Here is a 20,344-nt window from a genome sequence, read left to right as displayed (position 1 = left end):
TCAGATGGCGGATGGTTTAAGTCATATAATTCATAGAAAACGTTAGCCAGGAACTGGAATATCAGATGGCTGATGGTTTAAGTCATATAATTCATAGAAAACGTTAGCCAGGAACTGGAATATCACGTGGCAGATGGTTTAAGTCATATAATTCATAGAAAACGTTAGCCAGGAACTGGAATATCAGATGGCGGATGGTTTAAGTCATATAATTCATAGAAAACGTTAGCCAGGAACTGGAATAACAGATGGCGGATGGTTTAAGTCATATAATTCATAGAAAACGTTAGCCAGGAACTGGAATATCACGTGGCAGATGGTTTAAGTGTTATAATTTTATAGTTTCCTACTGCTTTTAAAAATATTTAGCTTACATGGTTTTGAAGCATTGAAAATTGGGAATGTTCACCCTGCCTCAAATAATGGTTGTTTGCTGAACAATTTATGGTTGAGAACCATCCAAAGACCGACAGTAATTCGTGCATTACAAATATTACTTCCAATTGAACTGATTTCTCTCAAACTGAAAATTTTGTATGCCATTAATATGATTGACAATCGTTCTCATCACTGTTTTTTTGCAACCAGCAGTAAACCAAGTATAGTGGTACAACTTCATGTTCTGACAATTTAAATTATTGAACTATTTTATTCTCGTTTAAACCGGTTCGTCCAATTAGTTTTAACAGAATCAAAGTTCAGAGTTGATTGGCAATCAGCATGAATTTCTTTTTCGCAATTTACAAACATTATTATTTTCTGGCCCAGGTATATCATTTATAACTACAAACATATATGTCACAGGTATGTACATATTATAATGATAATATGAAATTTGTGATAACTACATGCAAACATACGACTATCTGAAATGCAACATGTAGAAATATGCATGAAAGTAAAATGAAATATTAAACCAGAAATCATAATGTAAGTTTCTTTTTACTAAAAATCTTAATGGCTGCACACAATTTTTTAAATTTCAGAGTCAAGTTTACTTTAAAAAATAATTTGATAATTTAGAAATTTACTACAAGACATATTTCTTCTCTGTTGCGATTCATTTTTCAAAACCTTCTACCTCATCATCATCGTCGGGCTGAATTTCGTAGGTGGTTTGTTGGGGGTTCCGTACTCGGTCGAGGATCTCGCGAGTACAACGCCGGGTCAAATCACCATGCAAAAACGGGTGCTGAAATAAATATAAATTTTATTTTAAATTTAAAACAAAACTTGTATTCATTTCATGACTATGAATAAACCTTAAAACATGTAACCTTTTATGATTGTCCGGTGCACTCGCTTCTCACAAAGGGAACCCAGGTTCGATTCCCAGCCTGGGAATAGGTGAGTTTGTTTACTGGTCACTATGCCGGACAAGTGGGTTTTCTTTGAAGTACTCCAGTTTAAAAAAACAACAACACAAGCACACACCCTAGTGCAACATAGTGCCAACAAAAGTGACACAATCATAAAATGATTCACAGGTCCCATGTTAAACCTATGATAAAGACCGATATGCTTTAAAAGGTTCTGAACGAAAATCAGGATCGACAGACACTTTTAAATAAGAGCGACATAAATGTTCTTAAAACCATGATCAATTCTCATTTGTTTACAAACGAAACATGAAATGTTGTCAAAAACTGATATCCATGCCTTTATAAAACACAATATAATTAAAATATTTGAAATAATGAAGGAATAGAATAAATAAGTTATTTTTCATTGTTTTGTACAATACGGGATATATTTGGACTCGTACACAGCTGTAAAAATCATATTGCACTTGTCTTACGACTCATCCAATATGGTTTTCCCAGCTAGCTAGGTACTTGTCCAAATACATCTTCATATTGTACAGAACAATGTTAAATAACCTATAACTATAAGAGGTTCCCTATGAGATTACTTCTAAAAAACCAAATGATAACATACCTCTAACAACTTCTCAGCCGAAGGTCTCTTTTTAGGATTCTTAGTTAATGCTACCTTTATAAATAATTGAAAACTTGATGACCTGGAAACAAAAACACACTGATAGTTTTATAATACATTCACAACATTTATCATTTAACATTTGTTGAAAAATGATTTTTTTATCAATTAGGCTAAAATTGATTTACCACATTGATTTTATGTTTAGCTTCAAATTCCCTTTCCATATCTTCCTAACTGGCAGGAAATCAACAAATGTTGAGAAAAGAACAAGTGTAATATCATGAAATAAACCTCTATAAGATATGAAAAGAAGACAGTCGGAAATACAATCCAACGTGGAAAACTGAATAACCACATGCAAGTTTATAGATAACTAAAGGTGAATCTTTGAATGGGTAATAAATATACTTTTAAAAACTTTACTTATTATTCAAGCTTCATAAATAGTAGTTTTTGCTATATATGATTTCAAACCTGGTTTTTTATGATTTTTTTTTATTTCCAAGACCCAAAACCTAACCTGACGCTTATCAAAAGAAAGATTTAAAATGGAATTAAGTACTGACCAAATATCAATTATTCCAGCGTTTAAAGAGCAAACAGAAATGTTCAACTATCAGCAACTTAAAAAAATGTACCACATTTTTAAACTCACCATTTACTTTTATCTTTCAACTGGGGAGGCTTGAAGCCACTTTTTGACATTAAAAACAGGGCCCTGAAAATACAAGAATTTAAATTACAACTACAATTAATGCCTTAAAATCAGAAAGGTTCAACCTATTTGAATGTAATTTTTTAAGAGCACTGCGAATACATTCAAATTTCTAAAAATTTCTGTCTATCTAATCATCAAATGACATAACTCTACTGCCGGAGTGACGCTTGTTTCTCATTTTCTCTTTCTTGTGAAAGTTAGAAGATATCGTATGACAACTATTGCAGTTTCTGTGCACAGCCCATCCCACCTGGACTCTTGAGCAAGACCTATCTTGAATTCTTTGAAGGCAAACCATATTGAACACAGAATGATAGTCTCCACAATGGGATTCCAATACTCATCTGTTTTTCTGAGTGTGACAAGAGGAATAACTTGATAATTATTTTATCCAGAGTTATTGACCTTTCTTGTCCTAATAATATACCTATCATGAGGTTATTCGGACAAGGTTCAATTTTTGCACAATTTCAGTTATAATTAAAATGGACAAAGGGGAAACATTTACATTTCTTAAGAAAACAGACAAGCTAAGAACATAATACAATGCTATGTAGTTTAACATAAAACATAAACACCACCAGTGTTTTACTCGGAGAAAGGGCTTTACACTACTATTTTGTGGAAAACTAAGCATATTTAAGGCTATCAATAAAATATTATTTCAACTTAAGGTAACTTAATAATTGGTGAAACTGCATCGTTTCAAAGAAATGATCAGAATGGAAAGATGCCTTTAATTTAGGCCTGCTGTATACAGTTAATTCCTCTGACCAAGGAACTCACCTCATGGGATGGAGATCAAACATTGGGGGTTGTAGCTCAGCAAACTCGATGGCAGTGATGCCCACAGCCCAGATATCACACTGCTGGTTGTAGCCACCTTTCCTCTCCACTGCGGCAACCTCCGGGGCCATCCTGCCAGGGTAAGGGCATGTGTGAAATGTTGGCCTTATACAGTATACGGCTGAACACCGTTAATCCGAAATCGTAGGGACCAAAAAATTACTTCGAAATAGCGATATTTTGGATTAACAATTTTTAGAAAATGACAGCATTTGCGAATTATAGATGACGTGAAATACTCAGTCGGGAAGATAGCAATATTGGTTTCACGTTAACAATACGATACATTTGCTTTGATTGATCTTTCGTATACAAAAATAGGTGTTGATTTATTGTCTAGTAAATGACAAATAATTCGTTATTATACTTCTTTATTAAAACAACATAAAATATTTAAAACAACAGCACATGTATGCATTTGGAACATAGCACGAATTGTTTGGTAGCGGGTCGAGTAAGCAATGCGGCAATCAAATCTAATGAGATAGACATTTTCGAATGATATTCAGGTTGTGTTAACCAGCAATTAAATACACACTACATCACCAAAATGAATCGCTCATCTTTTGACATCGATGTTTGTAACATACACATGCTCAATGTCATTCTTTAACAAGCGCTAATCGTGCTCCGTAATTTTTACTTCGGAATAGCAATTATTTCGGACTGGTGATTTTGGATTAAAGATTAAATAAAAAAGGAGTAAAATCGAAACCGAAAAATAATTTCGGATAAACAGTTTTCGGAATAGAGGTGTTCAACTGTACATCATAAAACTTGGCCTCAGTCTGAGTAAATGTAAACTCATGGCCACATTCTGGATACACCTAGGTTTAAGCCAAGGACTATAAAATTTTGACTATGGTCGGTATACCAGCATTTTGAGTCTTGCAAATGTTTTTTAAAAAAACATAAGGAAATGACGATTACATGAATAACCAATAAAAGCACTAAACACAAAATACCAACAAGAGCACCAACTATCACCAAAAACTATACCCATCCTATTTTTAGGACACCAAGTTTGGTGAATAATGGTTGTACGTTAAGATTTAGATAGTGGGAACTGTAAATACAGTTTTTGCTCATTCAAGGGTCTTAACTGAGTGACTGAGGTTGCATGGCTGGTTATCCAACCTGACCCACTGCACATAAACACTATGAACATATTTGGTGATGATTGGACAAAGGCTTCTAATGTTATCGATCAGACAATACCAAATTTAGATAATATGTATAACTAAAGTTAAGTCAAAAGTTATTGATTGAACAAGACTGATTTTAGGTAAATTCTTTAAATAAAGGGTGATAACTCTTGAGTGACTAGAAAAATATGGCTGGATACCGAACTTGTCAGAGATATTATACCCTTACACATGCTGGCCAAATTTGATGATGTTTGGTAAGTGTTTTTAATGTTATTGATTTGAAGACAATCCAGTTTATCTGAGAGTACAGTAAGTTGGACTTCCAATTATCAGTAAAATAAAACGTCAAAGTGGCAAATTTAAAAGTTGCATTAGTTTTGTTTTATGTATTACCGTATACATGCTACCAACCACTCACCAGTATGGTGTTCCAATGAAAGACTTTCTTTTACACATGGTAACAGTGATCTGGGCTGATACTCCAAAATCGGCTGAAAAAATACCAGGTTAAAACACCTTACTCACAGGTTTTCAGCAAGGATACAATGACCAGGCATCAGTAGTTACAGTATTTACCATACAACATCTCAAACGCAATATTTAAGCATTTTTTAAATATGAATATATTGAATCTAACATTAAATTTAATTTAAAATAGGTTTGGGAATTACTCATTACAAATTTTTATGAAAATTTATTGACTTATATTTATGTTACTATATAAAGTAAATCTCTCAGGTGTGCCATTTATCAACCTCTAAATAGTAAACCAATTATCAATAAGTATAACCTTTATATAGAGAACAAACCCCAAGTAAATATATTCTTATTTTTCATACCTAGTTTTACGTCCCCCTCATCTGTCAAGAGAATATTGGCTCCCTGAAAGAAAAAGAAAAATATACATTGAGTTTAACACAAAAGAGAGGCACCAAAATTTTCGACACAGGCTTTTAGAATTTGGGCTTAGATTTTGACAAGATCTACTGGATTTTGGCTACACCCCTTGATTTTAGCCTGGACAACTATATTTTGGCCCGGACTACTAGATTGTGGACAATGTACCTAGATTACGGCCTTGACAACTGGATACTGGCCAAACTCTTGTTTTTTGCTCGTAGTTCATACAAAAGAAGACTCACATCTAATTCATGCTATTTTATTTCACATCATCTATTTGTATTCTGATAAGTATTTGAAAATGCTAATAACTAATGGTTTAAAAAAAGTAAAAAAATAAACTCTAAACTTTAGGAATTAAACTTTTCTTTGACAATGAATTCATCAGACAAAAAAATCCTTGTTTTTGGCTTAAACTCCTAAAATTTGTAATTAGGAAGTTCATCAAACTTCTTTAAACTGTCTTAAACTACATACCATAGTCATACGCTAATAACTAATGCTTTGAAAAAAAGAAAAGAAATAAACTTTAAACACTTTTTATTGACAATGAACTTATCAGATCTATGATAAACTTGTTTTTGACGTAAACTCCTTAAGTTTGTAAGAAGGAAGTGCATCAGATTCATTTAAACTGTCTTAAACTATATACCATAGTCAAACTCATTTAAATGGTAAACATGTGTGCATCTATCTATTAAGTGAATATTAAGTGAATATCACAACAAGATCAGGAAATGAACACAATTTGATATCAATGAAGGCCTATTTCCCTACATTCAAGTTCAGAAAGACGTGTTTTATACACATGAAACCAACAGATAAATTCTCTTAACACTCTTGTTTGTTATATGTGAAAATCACAACAAAGCAACACAATACTTTCTTGTCATTTACTAAATGTTAAAAATTGAATGACCATAAAAAATATTATGTGAATTTATTCAATTTTCCAATTAAAAAAAAAAAAAAATTAGAAAATCCCATGAACATGTACTGGTTGGAGACCACTTTTTTCACCTGTTTAATGAATCACCAATTCTGCAAAATCCCTTGTCCCACAATTCTATTACAATACTTTCTCATGCAGATGATATTTTTATTTTCAAATGAAGCTTCAAAATAGGAAAACTAACAGTTTTTTTTCTAAAAATGAGCAATTTATCGGCAATATTACAAATTGCACCAGGTTTCTCATAGCGAGGGATTATTGATTTTTTTACCTCTGAATAAAATGAAAAAAAAGTTTACTGTCACACCATAATTCATTTAAACAAAGCAAAATAGAAAGAAATCAAATATTTTGGAACATATTGTTTGATTTGTTTTAAAAAATCACCATTTTTTATGTGGGTTAATATTGGTACAGTATACTGTCCTTTTAGTGGATTAAAATGAGTATGTTTGGCATGAGAATTTGTTATCAAAATGAGCATAAATAATGAATCTTATTACAAGGTACATGTACATGTATACTAATTTTTGGATCAATGGCTATACCTTTTCCCTGCAATATTTGTTTCGAAAGTATTCAGTATTGCTAGAGTTGTCCTAGAAAAACACCAATTTCCAGGCAAAAAGGGGTCCCTTACCAGCATCAAACATTCTACCAAGACTTAACATCATGATTATCCATAGATTTTAATCAATCAACAGAATAAGAGGACAACAATTAAGGATAAATGCTTTTTAAAACACTTAGCCATTATCTTATAAGTTCTGCACTTAATAATGGGTAAGACAAGTCAGTCAGGCAATTAGATATCACAAGCTATTAGATATCACCAATTAGCTCTTCTACTGACTAAGTCAGTCAGACTATTAGATATCACCAATTAGCTCTTCTACTGACAAAGTCAGTCAGGTTATAAGATATCACCAATTAGCTCTTCTACTGACTAAGTCAGTCAGGCCAGCAGTCACTGCTAGGGGATTATACTGCTGAATAAGTTGGTAAGGCTGGTAGTCATTGCCACTTGATTCCACTACTGACGAAGTTAGTTAGGCTGATAGTCATCACCGCTGGATTCTACTGCTGACTAACTATGTTAGGCAACACTAGAATTAACCTAACCTGTTAGGCCTGTAGTCAGTTAAGCTGGAAGTCAAACCAGGGAGACTGCTGGCAATTGCCATTTGCAACAAATTCACAAAATTGGCATCAAAATTTTAAAATTGGTGATTTTCATGGCCCATATTTCTTACATATTTTCTTAAAATTAAGTTAAAAGTGCTCTAGGTGGCCTGCTTGATAATGGATTCAGTGAATGAAACAATTATACATGAATAAATGAATGAATGAACAATTCAGCAATGTTTCATTCCTTATCTTCTCTATTGTATTGTTTAATTTTATCACATGTCACACTATTGTATGCATGCATTAGAAATAATTCAACAATACATGTATATCTCATTTGTTTGCATTAACATGTTTTTTTTTGTTTCTTGTATTTACATATTTACCAATAAAGAATATGTTATTGTATGACAATGTGCTAATAACAGGTGCTATTCATACAACAGAATTTATGTTATTGCATGACAATGTGCTCATTAATTGTGCTATTTATTTGTACTATTTTTACAATTACATTTTATTATATTCCTGCTTTTTTCATAGTTCCAAATTGTCTGTCTTATATGAACATGTATAGGTATGTTTAAATGCAATCTAAACCTCTTAAAATGTTAATATAAAACGAGGCTCCTTAGACCCCTGGCAAATAGGTGCAGACAACTTTTTAACAGCCAGAGGGAACTCTGACAACCAACTGCTGACTAACTTGTAGGTGAGTTTGTAAATTAAAAAGCATGTGGTATGAAGAAGTCACAAAACCCATCTGCCCCACATCTGGTGATTTGAGTTGGCATGGTTAAGAATTTTCCAATTTCTCAATAGATGATGAACCAAACATTTTTTTATGAAGTTTGAAAACTGTAGTTTGTTGTTGTTGAAGTTATAAGTCAGTATTGAAAATTACTGAAGTTTAAGAAGGCCTATGCATTACTAACAGATGCCAGGGTAAGCTTGTAGAAGATGGCATGCCAGGGTAAACAGTATCATGTAATGGTTGTGCTGTTTTTAGAAGAAAACACCCATGTTCTTTATCAATCCTGGATGAAACCCTATGGAAGAGGTGCATACCTTGATATCCCTGTGCATCTTGCCCTTGCTGTGCAGGTATTGCAATCCTTTAAGGGTTTCCTTACAGATGAAGGCTATCTGGGGCTCAGCCAGGGGGCCCGTTACTGAAATAGAGCAGACAGCTTGATGCAATATAAATCTGGCTATTTGAATTATAAAATCTTCAGAAGATTAAATGGCAAAAGTGAAACAAAATAAAAAATAATTTTCTTCAGTTCAGTTTTAGACACTTATTTTGAAGTCATTGGACTCACTCCTTTGCTTTGTGTCCAACAAGTTTTATAATTTAACCCTTAAACAAAATAGGCTCGGCATATGATTTAGTTTACAGTGTTAGTTTAATCTTTATTTATTTTTACAACGATTGTGAAGAAAGTTACATTAACTTATACTAAATCACTCTCGTTGTTGTTGGGGAAACAAAAAAAAACGGGGAAAACATGCTTAGTCAGCTTGCTGACCACCAACTCACATGTGCCAAGGCGGGGAATCAAACCATGGTTGCCTTGGTGAGGAGCAAGTCACTGACCACTGCACTAACCTCACAACCCAGTTTACCTTTGACACTCAGTGTTCAGATTCAATTCAAGTGAAGCTAGAACCCTGGTACTGTGTCCTTACCATGGTAAATGTCCTGCATGGAACCTCCTCCACAGTACTCCATACAGATCCATAGCTTGTCACGCCTGCAATATATACACGAACACTTGTTAATGCCAATGCTCATCTACTTTTTAATCTTTAATCAAGGGTCTCATAAAGTTCTAACTCTAACAGTTTTTTTGTTTATTGCTAAAGAGAAATTTGTATAATATATTTATTTATGTGGACTGACATTTGTATACACATTTTATATGAAGAGCTTTAAAAATGTGCGCTATGCAAAAAGCTAATCCAATACTTTTAAGTTGGTGGGATTTTCTATGAGAAAGAACCTGTAACTGTCAAGTGCAATATCGCACATTAGCTTCACAAGAAATAACCAATCATTAACCTGAGGTAACTTCCGAAATAGGCCACAATGTTTGCATGTTTGCAGTCCTTCATCATGATAATTTCCTGCTGAATGACAGCGAAGTCATCGCCAGGCTCCAACTTGATAATCTTGATGGCTGCAAGCTCACCGGAGTTGCGCTCCTTCGCCTTTGGAAACATTTTTTTTATATACTTATATTAATAATTGATATGACAAAAAGCAAAACATGTATCTACTTCAGACCCAATGATATATATATATCATAATATGACAGGCTAGCTTCATCTTCTACTGAAAAAATCAAGTACTTTGTTCAGCAGTTTACATTGTGTTTACAGCACAGTGAACAGTACTGTAATGATTTGTCTGTAAACTGACCATTTTATATTTAAATATATTTTTAATAACAACAGTTCATAGTAACATTATTATATCACTATTGATTGTTGAGTGTGACAGAACCAGTATAGACAAAAGTGTCAGTAGCTCAACCAAGAAAGTTCATGGGGACATTTGCAGTGTCACTAGTTTGTGTTGATATAAACAGGCAGGGCTCCGACAGTAGTGGAGCCTGGCTGCGACAGGGCACTGTTTAACTGTTTTTTTCCCTGGTTCATTTAAATAACTTCAATAATAAAAAACAATACAATACATGTCAACACTAGCCTATCTTGCAAATAACTTTTAATCATTAAAATTTGGGAACTCAATCAGCCGTGATATTGAATGCAGATTTAGTCAGCACAAAGTACTCAGTGACCTTTAACATTATTTTTTTTGAAGATGTTCAAAACAATCTAGACGAGTTGCATATGAATCATTTATCAAATAAGTATCATTATTATAATATACTAAAAAATAATTATAATAATACTTCGTGAAATACAACAAGCATAAATATAACAGACAAATCCTATTTTTAAAGGATGAGCATGGAACTGTCAAAATGAAAATCCTCACTTTGTAAACATCGCCGTACGTTCCGCTTCCCACTCGAATGATGAGCTCGAAATCCTCCTGGGGATTCCGACGTAAAATTTCATCTGACATCATCTTTAACCATTTATTTTATGTACAGGCTTCTCTAAAAACATATTTTTTAAACATTTCAACAAAAATAATGGCCTAAAATTCTTGTTATCATAGGTTTACTTCCGGTTGTGCGCATATACTCCAAGGGAGACAACTATAATTTTTGTGGTCAAATAGCATGAACTATTATATTATGACTTTCAAAAGCAGATTTTAGTTATCCGCTGTGGGCAACTACGACGAGTATTGACTCGGGCAATTAATAAATTTAATCCTACTTTCAGGTATGAATAATCTTTATACAAATATAGTTTTTTTTCATTATTTCTTCGTTTCTTTTCATAGCTTCTAAGGTCTGCCCGCATTTATTGGCTGTAAATACGAAATGGACAATTAATGTCGGTGCTGTGGAACTTGGAAGCCAAGCATGGAGAATTTACTCTCATTAGGGGATTATAGATGCTAACCGAAAATAATTATTAAGAAGCAAAAAACGTTTGTGTTACAACGATGAATGCCATTTTTTAAAACGTTATACAGATGACAAGAATAAAGAGAGGCCCAGCACCGATTCCGCCGAGTAATAGACCGACTAAACTTTGTGCACATACATAGTACGTCAAACTGTTGAGTTGCATATAGTCACAGATTGTAATTTAATTTATTTTGTTATAAACAGCTAGCAAATTGGCGTGGAAACTCAAAATGAACTACTGTCACATGAACTGTTGATAAGGACTCAGCCAGCTTCGGATCAGTGTAGGCAATTCAAACACTGTTATCCTTTAATATGATTATCGAACTATCCAAATTATATTGCAAGCTGCAACTTCTTCTTCTTCTCATTGTTCTTGTTCTTTACAGATCATATCGCTAAAAGGAGCATGCAAAAGGAGCGTTTTGGAGCGTTATAGATATATGCTTGTAATAATATATAATATATATATGTAGTCGGTCAATAGCTATTCATAGCTAATGTTTTCTCTGTTATGTCATACCGACTGAAAATAAAATTTGATTTGATTTGGAATTATTTCGTCTCATAAGATTATATACATCTATCGTCGGAACCCAACGAATACATTATTTTGCACCCCCTAGTCCTTTGGCTTTGTATAGATACAACTTGACGTTCATAATGTAATATTTACACCTCATCCTCCATTCCCTAGATAAACTGGCTTTCAGCAATTGCGTTTATCAATCGATGAACGCAACATCTTCGGATATGTTCGGATCGCAATTCATCGCATAACAAGATACATGAATTTTTTTTATCTTGTTATTGCCGTTTGTATTGTGTCAGCAGGTGCCGTAAAATATAAATACACATTTAAGAAAGTGTTAAAATATGATATGTTAAATGTATCGTTGCCATAAGTGTTTCAATTTTACGTTTAAAAGCGATTGCAAGTGGTTGATCTTTTCCCGAGTTATCGTGACGTCATTTGATAAAACGTTTCCGGTTACAGTCGGGTCATTCTATTTACAGAATGGGTAAAAGAGGATTACTGAAAGGTTTTCTTAAATGAAATGAAGCATTCAAAATATGAGCTATTCTTTTATACAAACGTATGCTGTCGGTTAAAATTCTTCAAGAATATATACTCAATCATGTGCAGAGTATACTGCTAAATTTTAATCGTAATGTATAATTATGTAAAATGTTAATATAAGTTTTTATCGCATTTGTTCTGCGTTTATGCTGTATGAACGCAATAGGTCAAGCGAGCAAATTACCAAGAAGCACAGGAGAAAGTGTGATCAATCCTTAAATGCTCTCTTATAATATTATATGTGTCTGTCTATCATTTATGGTGTACATTTGGTACCAGTTGAAAACATGTGAAAACATAATGATACATATTAGAGGAAAGATTGATCTAGCTTTGATAGTTAGTTAATAATCTCGTTCGAGATTGCAACTGAAAACTATTGGGCTTAGCTATATAGTATTTATTGCATCTTAGATTGGGCATAGCTATATAGTATTTATAGCATCTGATAACTAAGATTAGAGATTTTTTTATCTCCAATAAAATGTAATATGGCAAGTGAATCACTGTTTACATGATGCAGAAAATAAACTGTATTGGTAAGGTTACACATTCAAAGTTTATGTAAATAAAACTTTATTTCGATAGGAAATGTTATTTTATACGCTCTTTCAAATGCTATCAAAACTAGATGTGTTTACCAGTCATAAAACTATAGCATTGAGGTCAATGGAAAGTCCTGTGGTGAGCATAGCTTAACAAAGGCAACAACTAAAAACGACACTAATAGAGTTTGCCCTTTTCCTTTATTGTCGAATAACATAAATATCATAAAAGCAAACAATAGCTGGTCAACGTTGGCGTAAGCTAGATGCGGCGACGTGAATTACAGCGCTGCTGCGAAATTCTCCTGCGGCCGATGTAGAAGTTCCCCGAACAAGCGCGTTCACACGGGTTATCGTTGCTACAAGAGAAAAAAAAGAAATGTATTTGATGCATAGGTGCAACTTAGACAGATACGTAAATACAGTGTTAGCTTTACTGCACAAAATGCACTCTTTTTTATTAGCTTTTTTCCAACTAAACATTTATATAGACTTAATTAGGATTAGAAAGTGCATCGCAAGCATATACAAATATATACGGTCGTCTGTTGTTTCTAGTCGAAAAGGGGCATTTTACAAGAATAATCAAAGCCAGATGTAGTAGGGGCCTTGATATATATGTGCCTTTCATCAAGAGAAGCATGTATGCCAGTTTTATGGGAAAAATATCATTAACGACTTTTGGGTAATGCCAAGGTCAATTAAAGTTCTTTCACGACGACGACACCGACGACGACACCAATGTTATCACAATTAGGGGGGAAACGTTTAAAAGCTCAACGAATACGCTGGAGATGTAGTATAGCACGCAACGGAGGTACTTAAGATCTTGCTTACATAAATATTTTTGAAGACATTCATTATTTGGTAAGAATTTGCTATTATAAAGTTCAAATAAATTGGTAATACGACCATACTATTCAGCTGAAAATCGTGATCTTTCGATACGTATTCGAATGGTGGTTGATAAAATGGCCCCAATTACCTTTGGTGTACTTGTTTCGTTTTTATGCTAATAATTATATAAATTTGTGTAAATTCAACTCAAATTCAAAACAAATTTGTGAAAATGAAAAAAACACAACAAAAAACAACATCAACTTAAGATCCTTCAAATGAAATTGGTCCTAGAGATGGAACAAAAAACCAACACATATATATGTAATGTACATACATGCATCTAGCCCATGGAAAGGCAGGGCAGGTCAACACCTGACAGGGGTTCACGAAACACCTGATACGAGGGCTGCCAGGGGGGCACCATCCTGAAATAGGGGGAACAACTCATTTTATAGTAAGGATGGCTAGTCATCATCACACGGGGATCACAAAACACGCGATAAGGGGTCAGCAAGAGACACAACATCCTTGATTAGTAATTCTGAGGAACCTCAGCAAATGCAATGGTCTTGGTGATCCGATACATTATTGAATCATCTACGAACGGCCTGGCAGTAGACTGGCCACGCTAAGGCAGGGCATTGATCCATACTTAAATACTTAAAATAGGAGAGGTCCGCGAACGGTTCTTTGAAGGACACGTGGTGTTAATGGAGCAGACCGCGATTGTTTTCTTTCAGGCGTAGTCCGTTGAATATGGTTTCTTAGAAAGTTTGGGATTCAATCAAGTAGCCCCCACACACAACGTATTGGTGGAGCTTCAAAGCAAGGAGCTTGAAGGACACCTTGTCGAACGCCTACCGTATATCCATCTAAACCTATTACACGCTGTCAAACAGATTGGTTGGTAAAGAATACTGCTATTCATAAAATAAAAATGTTACTGTGAAACGGCAAAATGTCGTACCGTACATTAACTACTTGACATATAATAATGATAAACATATCGGTTACTCACTGGGAACCCCGCTTCCACCTCCCCAGGGTGGCCGCCCCCATGGCCCACGACGTTGAGAACCGCCAAAACCATCAGGGCCTGAATTAAAGCACGGATATAATATATTCACAATCTTTAATATACTCAATTACAATAGGTCGGGCCATATAGCTGAAGGCAAACGTACCAGTTCTGTGTCCAGGGTTAAAGGCCTAGTTTAATCCTTCTATAAGTGACCCCCCCCCCCAAAAAAAAAACAAAAAAACAAAAAAAAAAACAACAACAAACAAACAAAAAAACAAAAACAACAACAACAACAAAAAACAACAACAAACAAACGTGTATTGTACACAACCTCTGTGATTTGATCTTAATCTAATTGCATGCCTAGTTGTCTTATCAGATCTGAAAATCCTTCTGTGCAGTTTTGGAGGTTTTATTATAGAAATGAACCCTAAATGGCCCTGAGCAACTAAACAAATAAACAGGAAATAAGCCCGTACTGTGACATCAGTACAATAATCACGAGATGCACAGCAGGGAATAGTCATAGCAAACATTCCTTAAACTGGGCCTTTAAAGCTGCACTCTCACAGATTGAAGGTTTTGACAATATTTAAATTTTTTGTCTTGGAACGAGCCAATTTTTGCAAAAATCAATGGAAACCAGTTATATTAGACTGCTGACAAAAATTTAGGTCGCAGATTTTTATATTAAAGTTAAAAAAAATGATGTTTTATGCATTTTTCCTAAACCGTTAGTAACGGTTTAAGCCATAAAACATTAATTTTCGAACGGAAATATGAAAATCTACGATCTGATTTTTGTCAGCAATCTTATATCGTTGGTTTGCAGATATTTACGCAAAAATTTGCACTTTTCAAGACAAAAAATTAAAAAGTTGTAAAAATGTTGAGTGAGAGTGCAGCTTAAAGAACCAAGTTCTTTTTTGTCGCTGTTCTGTTTTTCTGTGGTTGTTGTTGTTGTTGTTGTTGATGATGATAATGATGATGATGATAATGCTGCTGATGATGATGATGATGATGATGATGATGATGATGATATTAGAATTGCATAAATAAAAATATAATATTGTGTCAAGAAATCTAATAATTGCTGTAACAAAATTACGTATACTTTCTATATAAATATATATCGAAAGCCTGTAAGGTTCGCTATACTTTATTGACAAATATACATTCATGTATTGTAATCAGTATTTTGTTACCATTACAATTAAAATATAAAAAAGTCATGTTGTACTTCTTTAATATATTAAATATTGAGCATTATAATTATGTGGTTATATTTTAATATTCATATAGTGTAATTGATTTGTTCCAACATATATATATGCAAATCAAAAATAATATTTGTCGTATTATTATGTTGTACTAAAGTTGATGATGTGCAATGGTACTACATGTATTTCACTTATAATATTTATTTCATTTCGCTCACTACATTGTATAAAAACTAATGCTAACATATTTGTGAATTATGCACATGTAACCCCCCAAAATCGGAAAGTGTACGTGTACATAGTAAAATATGCGCTGTTCTGATCATATATTAAATAAGAGGTCATCTGTTACTCTAGAGCCACTGGCCGTTACGTGGTAACGTTGGCTGTCGGAGTATTTACAAAGGTTGGTGAAAATTTGTAAAAGGATTTTAATGATTTACGATTTCTTGTTCGCACATTTATCTGGCGGCCATAGGTTTACATTGATGCATTGGAAATACTTTGCCAAATAAACTGTCCGTGTAATTGACCAAAAAACTGTCGTGATTAATTCGCAAATCATTTGCTGAACATGGAACACCAACAACAACAACTACATGTATTCTATAACTGACCGGCAAACGGTCCAGGGACCGTATCGTTTGTTCTCTGTAGTAATTATATAATTCCTGATGCAACATTAAATTCCAGTACTGGCGATCGAGCTTTCTAAAACGAAACATGTTGATAAGTAGCCTATTCTACAATTTGTGAAATACAACAAAAACATTGCTTTCTTGCCTTCTTCTATTTAACATTTCTGACTTTCTTAACTAACAACCAAAAAAAACAGAAAAACAACAACAAATATTTTCTTCATGATTGAATTTGGAACACGACTTTTGTATACTTAATGAATATATGTATGATGTACATGTATATTTGAGAAAATAAAATTGAAAAAACAAAAGAAATACAAAAAAGAGTCCTTGCAGCAGTCTGAAATGCTCACGCCCGAAGACAAGAACGTCGTTAAGATTACCTAGTGCTTTACTCACATCGCCAATAAGCAAATTGTTATGTTTATCGACGAAAAATCGACGAAAAGTTGTCGACCAAATGCCATCATTCGCCAAGAACGCCAGGCCATCGGTCTTAAGTAATGCTCGATGATCGGTCAATGTTTGTACACCACTCGGGAACTTAACCAATCGGCAACCAGTCGCCATTTATAATAGAGTTTAGAGTTTATTTCAGAATACAATAGGCAATACGCCCATGCGTACACAATCAATAAAATACGTTAATGTTTTTAACATAGTCAATGGTCACTCAATCTTCCAATCATACAGTTACAAATTGGTTTAACAATACAGTTCCATACAACAACATAAACACAGCGAGAGGAATAACCAAATATTATCCGTAATAACTATAGTAGGCATTTCTCAATTCGAAAGCTTTGAAAACAAACATAGAACATTTTCTATTTACGTTAGTATTTTGAGAGGTGAATAATTCTATAAATTTAAGCATATTAGGTCTTGCAAAATAATATTTATCTATGTAAGCTTTTCTTATATCAGTATACAATTTACATTCAAGAACAAAATGATATTCATCTTCCAGTGAATCACATAAATGACATTTTCTTTCCGAATAAGGTATAGCAGCTGGTTTATACCATCTACCAGCCTCTATCTGTAATCTGTGTGCAGACATCCTTAATCTTGACAATTCAATTCTATACTTATCAATGTTAACATCCTTTAAATATGTTGTTATGTTGAAATCTGCAAAAAAGTACATAGGTTCTAGCTCTGGTAGACTCTGTTAATTCTGAGCTCCAACTCTGTATCAGTAACTCTTTGCTTAAAAACATTTAAAAATAAGATATATCCCCAACTCCTTGGTTTAACCATACATCATTGAATCCAAGGCTCTGTAATAATTCTCTTAACATGTATATCCATGATCTATTATTTGGATTTATATCTACTTCTAAATACATTTTATCATATACAATTCTGACATATTTTATGGTTTGCATATTTACTATTTTAAGCCAATATCTAATCACATTTACAGAACGTTTACTAAACAATGAAGTCCTACCTAGTTCACCATAAACAAAATTATTTTGAGTTTGTTTTCTAACTCCTAATATTTCTTTATAAATATTATATGTACTCTTTCTATTTGCTGACTATTAAAAAGACCCCACACTTCAGAGCCGTAACTTAAAACTGGATATATAAGTTTATCAAAAATATCTAATCTATGCTTCACAGACAACGTCGGAAATTTGGATAAGCACTGTCTAAGTTTATATATACCCTTCATAGCCTGTCCTGACAATGTTTCAAAAGTACTAGTAAAGGAACCCCCTGGTGTAAATACAATTCCAAGATATGTAAACTTGTCAACAATTTCTAATTCCTGGCCTTTATACAAAAAATTTAAATTCCTCCTTAATCTACCGCCTTTCCTAAATATCATGACCTTTGTCTTTTGTGAGTTAACACTTAACTTCCATCTATCACAATATCTCTCTAGTAATAAAAGACCTTCTTGTAAACCAGCCTCTGATTCTGACAACAAAACAATATCATCAGCATACAATAATATAAATAGTTTAAACACATCTAAATCTATACCCTGATGGTTATTAGTCATGAAATACTCTTCTATATCATTAAGATACATTGAAAATAAAAATGGAGATAAGGATTCTCCTTGACGAACACCTAACAAACATGTAAAACTATCACTTAAAACATTGTCATATTTTACTCTAGACTTAACATTCCTGATCATTGAACGTATAATATCTAACATTTTACCTCTTACCCCAAGTTTAATAAGTTTACACCATATAATATCCCGTACAACATAATCGAATGCCTTGGTAAAGTCCACAAATGCAGTAAATAACTTCTTATTTGTATTTGTGAAATAGTTTATAATGCCATGTAGAACAAAAACATTATCAATAGTTCCCATATTTTGCCTAAAGCCAGCCTGAGCCTCAATATACACTTGATAATTTTCAGCCCAATCAGTAAGTCTATCATTCAAAACTTTAGTAAATAACTTTCCCAGTGTACTCAATAATGTAATACCTCTATAATTACTTGCAACATTAACATCTCCTTTTTTATGTAAAGGCACAATGTACCCTTCAGACCACTTCTCAGGGAAATAACTAATGTCAAATAATTTGTTAAACAATTTACATAAAGCTGTACTAAATGCATCATTGTTTGATCCATACTTGAAAAATTCATTAATAAAACAGTCAGGGCCACCTGATTTACCGTTATTTAATTTAGTACAAGCCTTTCTGATAATACAGGCTGTTTAGTTGCAGGTAGTCGTTAGTTATATCCCGTGTGGCTTAGCATTTTTTGCGTGTACGGGTACGCGCGCGTGTATGTTACACGTTTAACACGTTTAGAATGACATGTGCGATAGCACGAGAAAAGTGAATTATGCGATTATTAGCCAGCATCCAAGTAGTCTTTTCTGTAGTTTTTTCCATATAAATATTAGGTTAAACTTCGCAAACTAAACAGCAATGTTTGCATGTATCTGTAGACACACATTGAAGTACATATAAACGTCGTCACTGTTTAGCAACTTTTCTACCGTCACTTACCTTGAGCGTTTAAAAGCACAGCGCAAACTACAAGCAGAAAAGCAATTCGCAGCATCCTTTCGATGTGAAGACACAAACAGTAATGATTAGATTTAAAACTGATGAAAGTACTAACCATGACATTCAAATTGATAATTGATGTTTAATGACGTTATTATTAGTTTATGTTTCATTGTTTTGTATGCTTATGGCAGACTAATTGTAAGACAAGATGTACAATATAAAGAGTAATTAATTAAACGTTGGTAATTAAAACGTATATTTTTTTGTAATGCATCAGTTACAAGTACGTACTTATAAAGGCTTCTTTACAGAGCAGTACTTAAACAATAAGGTTAAGCAAAATATGAGATGTAAAAGATTTGACAAGAAGCAGCCTTTTCTGAATAGAAATGCACTTGGTTATGATGGAATGCAAGCGACATTAATGTTTTTGTTATGATGGAATGCAAGCTATATTAATGTTGAATTCAGAACAAATGTGGAAAATAATGCAGAACGCCTTCAGTAAGTAATGTACTAAGTATGCATTCGGATTTTTTTTCATTTTTTTAACACTGACAGGTCAACTGCATGATTGTCTTAGTCACACAAAGACAAAGACCGAAGGATAGGGTTGTCATCAGCAAGGCTGCATTCAGGGTCATCAACCTAACATCCCTCTCTTAAAAATTATTATACAACTTGGGACTAGTTATTTTGTATTTAAACAATATAATTCCTCCAAATAAAAGGGAATTAAAACAATTGGGCAGGTTACCGGAATAAAAGGACAGTCATTAGATGTATTATTGTACAAGATGTCAATCAATT

The 20,344-nt window shown here is 33.4% G+C and overlaps 2 protein-coding genes and 1 pseudogene across 5 annotated transcripts in view; 1 reads left to right on the top strand and 2 right to left on the bottom strand.

Annotated features, from left to right (window-relative positions):
- The window catches only part of LOC128207558 (mitogen-activated protein kinase kinase kinase kinase 3-like), a 61,449-nt gene extending 50,620 nt beyond the window's left edge, over positions 1 to 10,829 (bottom strand). For all 4 annotated transcript variants that reach the window (XM_052910563.1, XM_052910562.1, XM_052910564.1 and 1 more), the window contains exons 1-10: positions 10,638 to 10,829; positions 9,696 to 9,844; positions 9,323 to 9,387; positions 8,702 to 8,805; positions 5,493 to 5,535; positions 5,072 to 5,144; positions 3,446 to 3,577; positions 2,597 to 2,659; positions 1,939 to 2,020; positions 1,082 to 1,192 (exon numbers count right to left, since the gene is read on the bottom strand). In XM_052910563.1, the coding sequence (XP_052766523.1) occupies positions 1,082 to 1,192; positions 1,939 to 2,020; positions 2,597 to 2,659; positions 3,446 to 3,577; positions 5,072 to 5,144; positions 5,493 to 5,535; positions 8,702 to 8,805; positions 9,323 to 9,387; positions 9,696 to 9,844; positions 10,638 to 10,730 (915 nt within the window). In that variant the 5' untranslated portion in view covers positions 10,731 to 10,829. The remainder of the gene's footprint in view (positions 1 to 1,081; positions 1,193 to 1,938; positions 2,021 to 2,596; positions 2,660 to 3,445; positions 3,578 to 5,071; positions 5,145 to 5,492; positions 5,536 to 8,701; positions 8,806 to 9,322; positions 9,388 to 9,695; positions 9,845 to 10,637) is intronic.
- The window catches only part of LOC128207564 (lysophospholipase-like protein 1), a 220,332-nt gene that overhangs the window by 101,697 nt on the left and 98,291 nt on the right, over positions 1 to 20,344 (top strand). The gene's annotated exons all lie outside the window — the stretch shown is intronic.
- LOC128208436 (uncharacterized) lies at positions 17,293 to 18,523 on the bottom strand (annotated as a pseudogene).

This window comes from Mya arenaria, chromosome 11 (assembly GCF_026914265.1).
Source record: "Mya arenaria isolate MELC-2E11 chromosome 11, ASM2691426v1".
Classification (NCBI taxonomy): domain Eukaryota; kingdom Metazoa; phylum Mollusca; class Bivalvia; order Myida; family Myidae; genus Mya; species Mya arenaria.
This window is presented reverse-complemented; position numbering and strand designations above follow the sequence as displayed.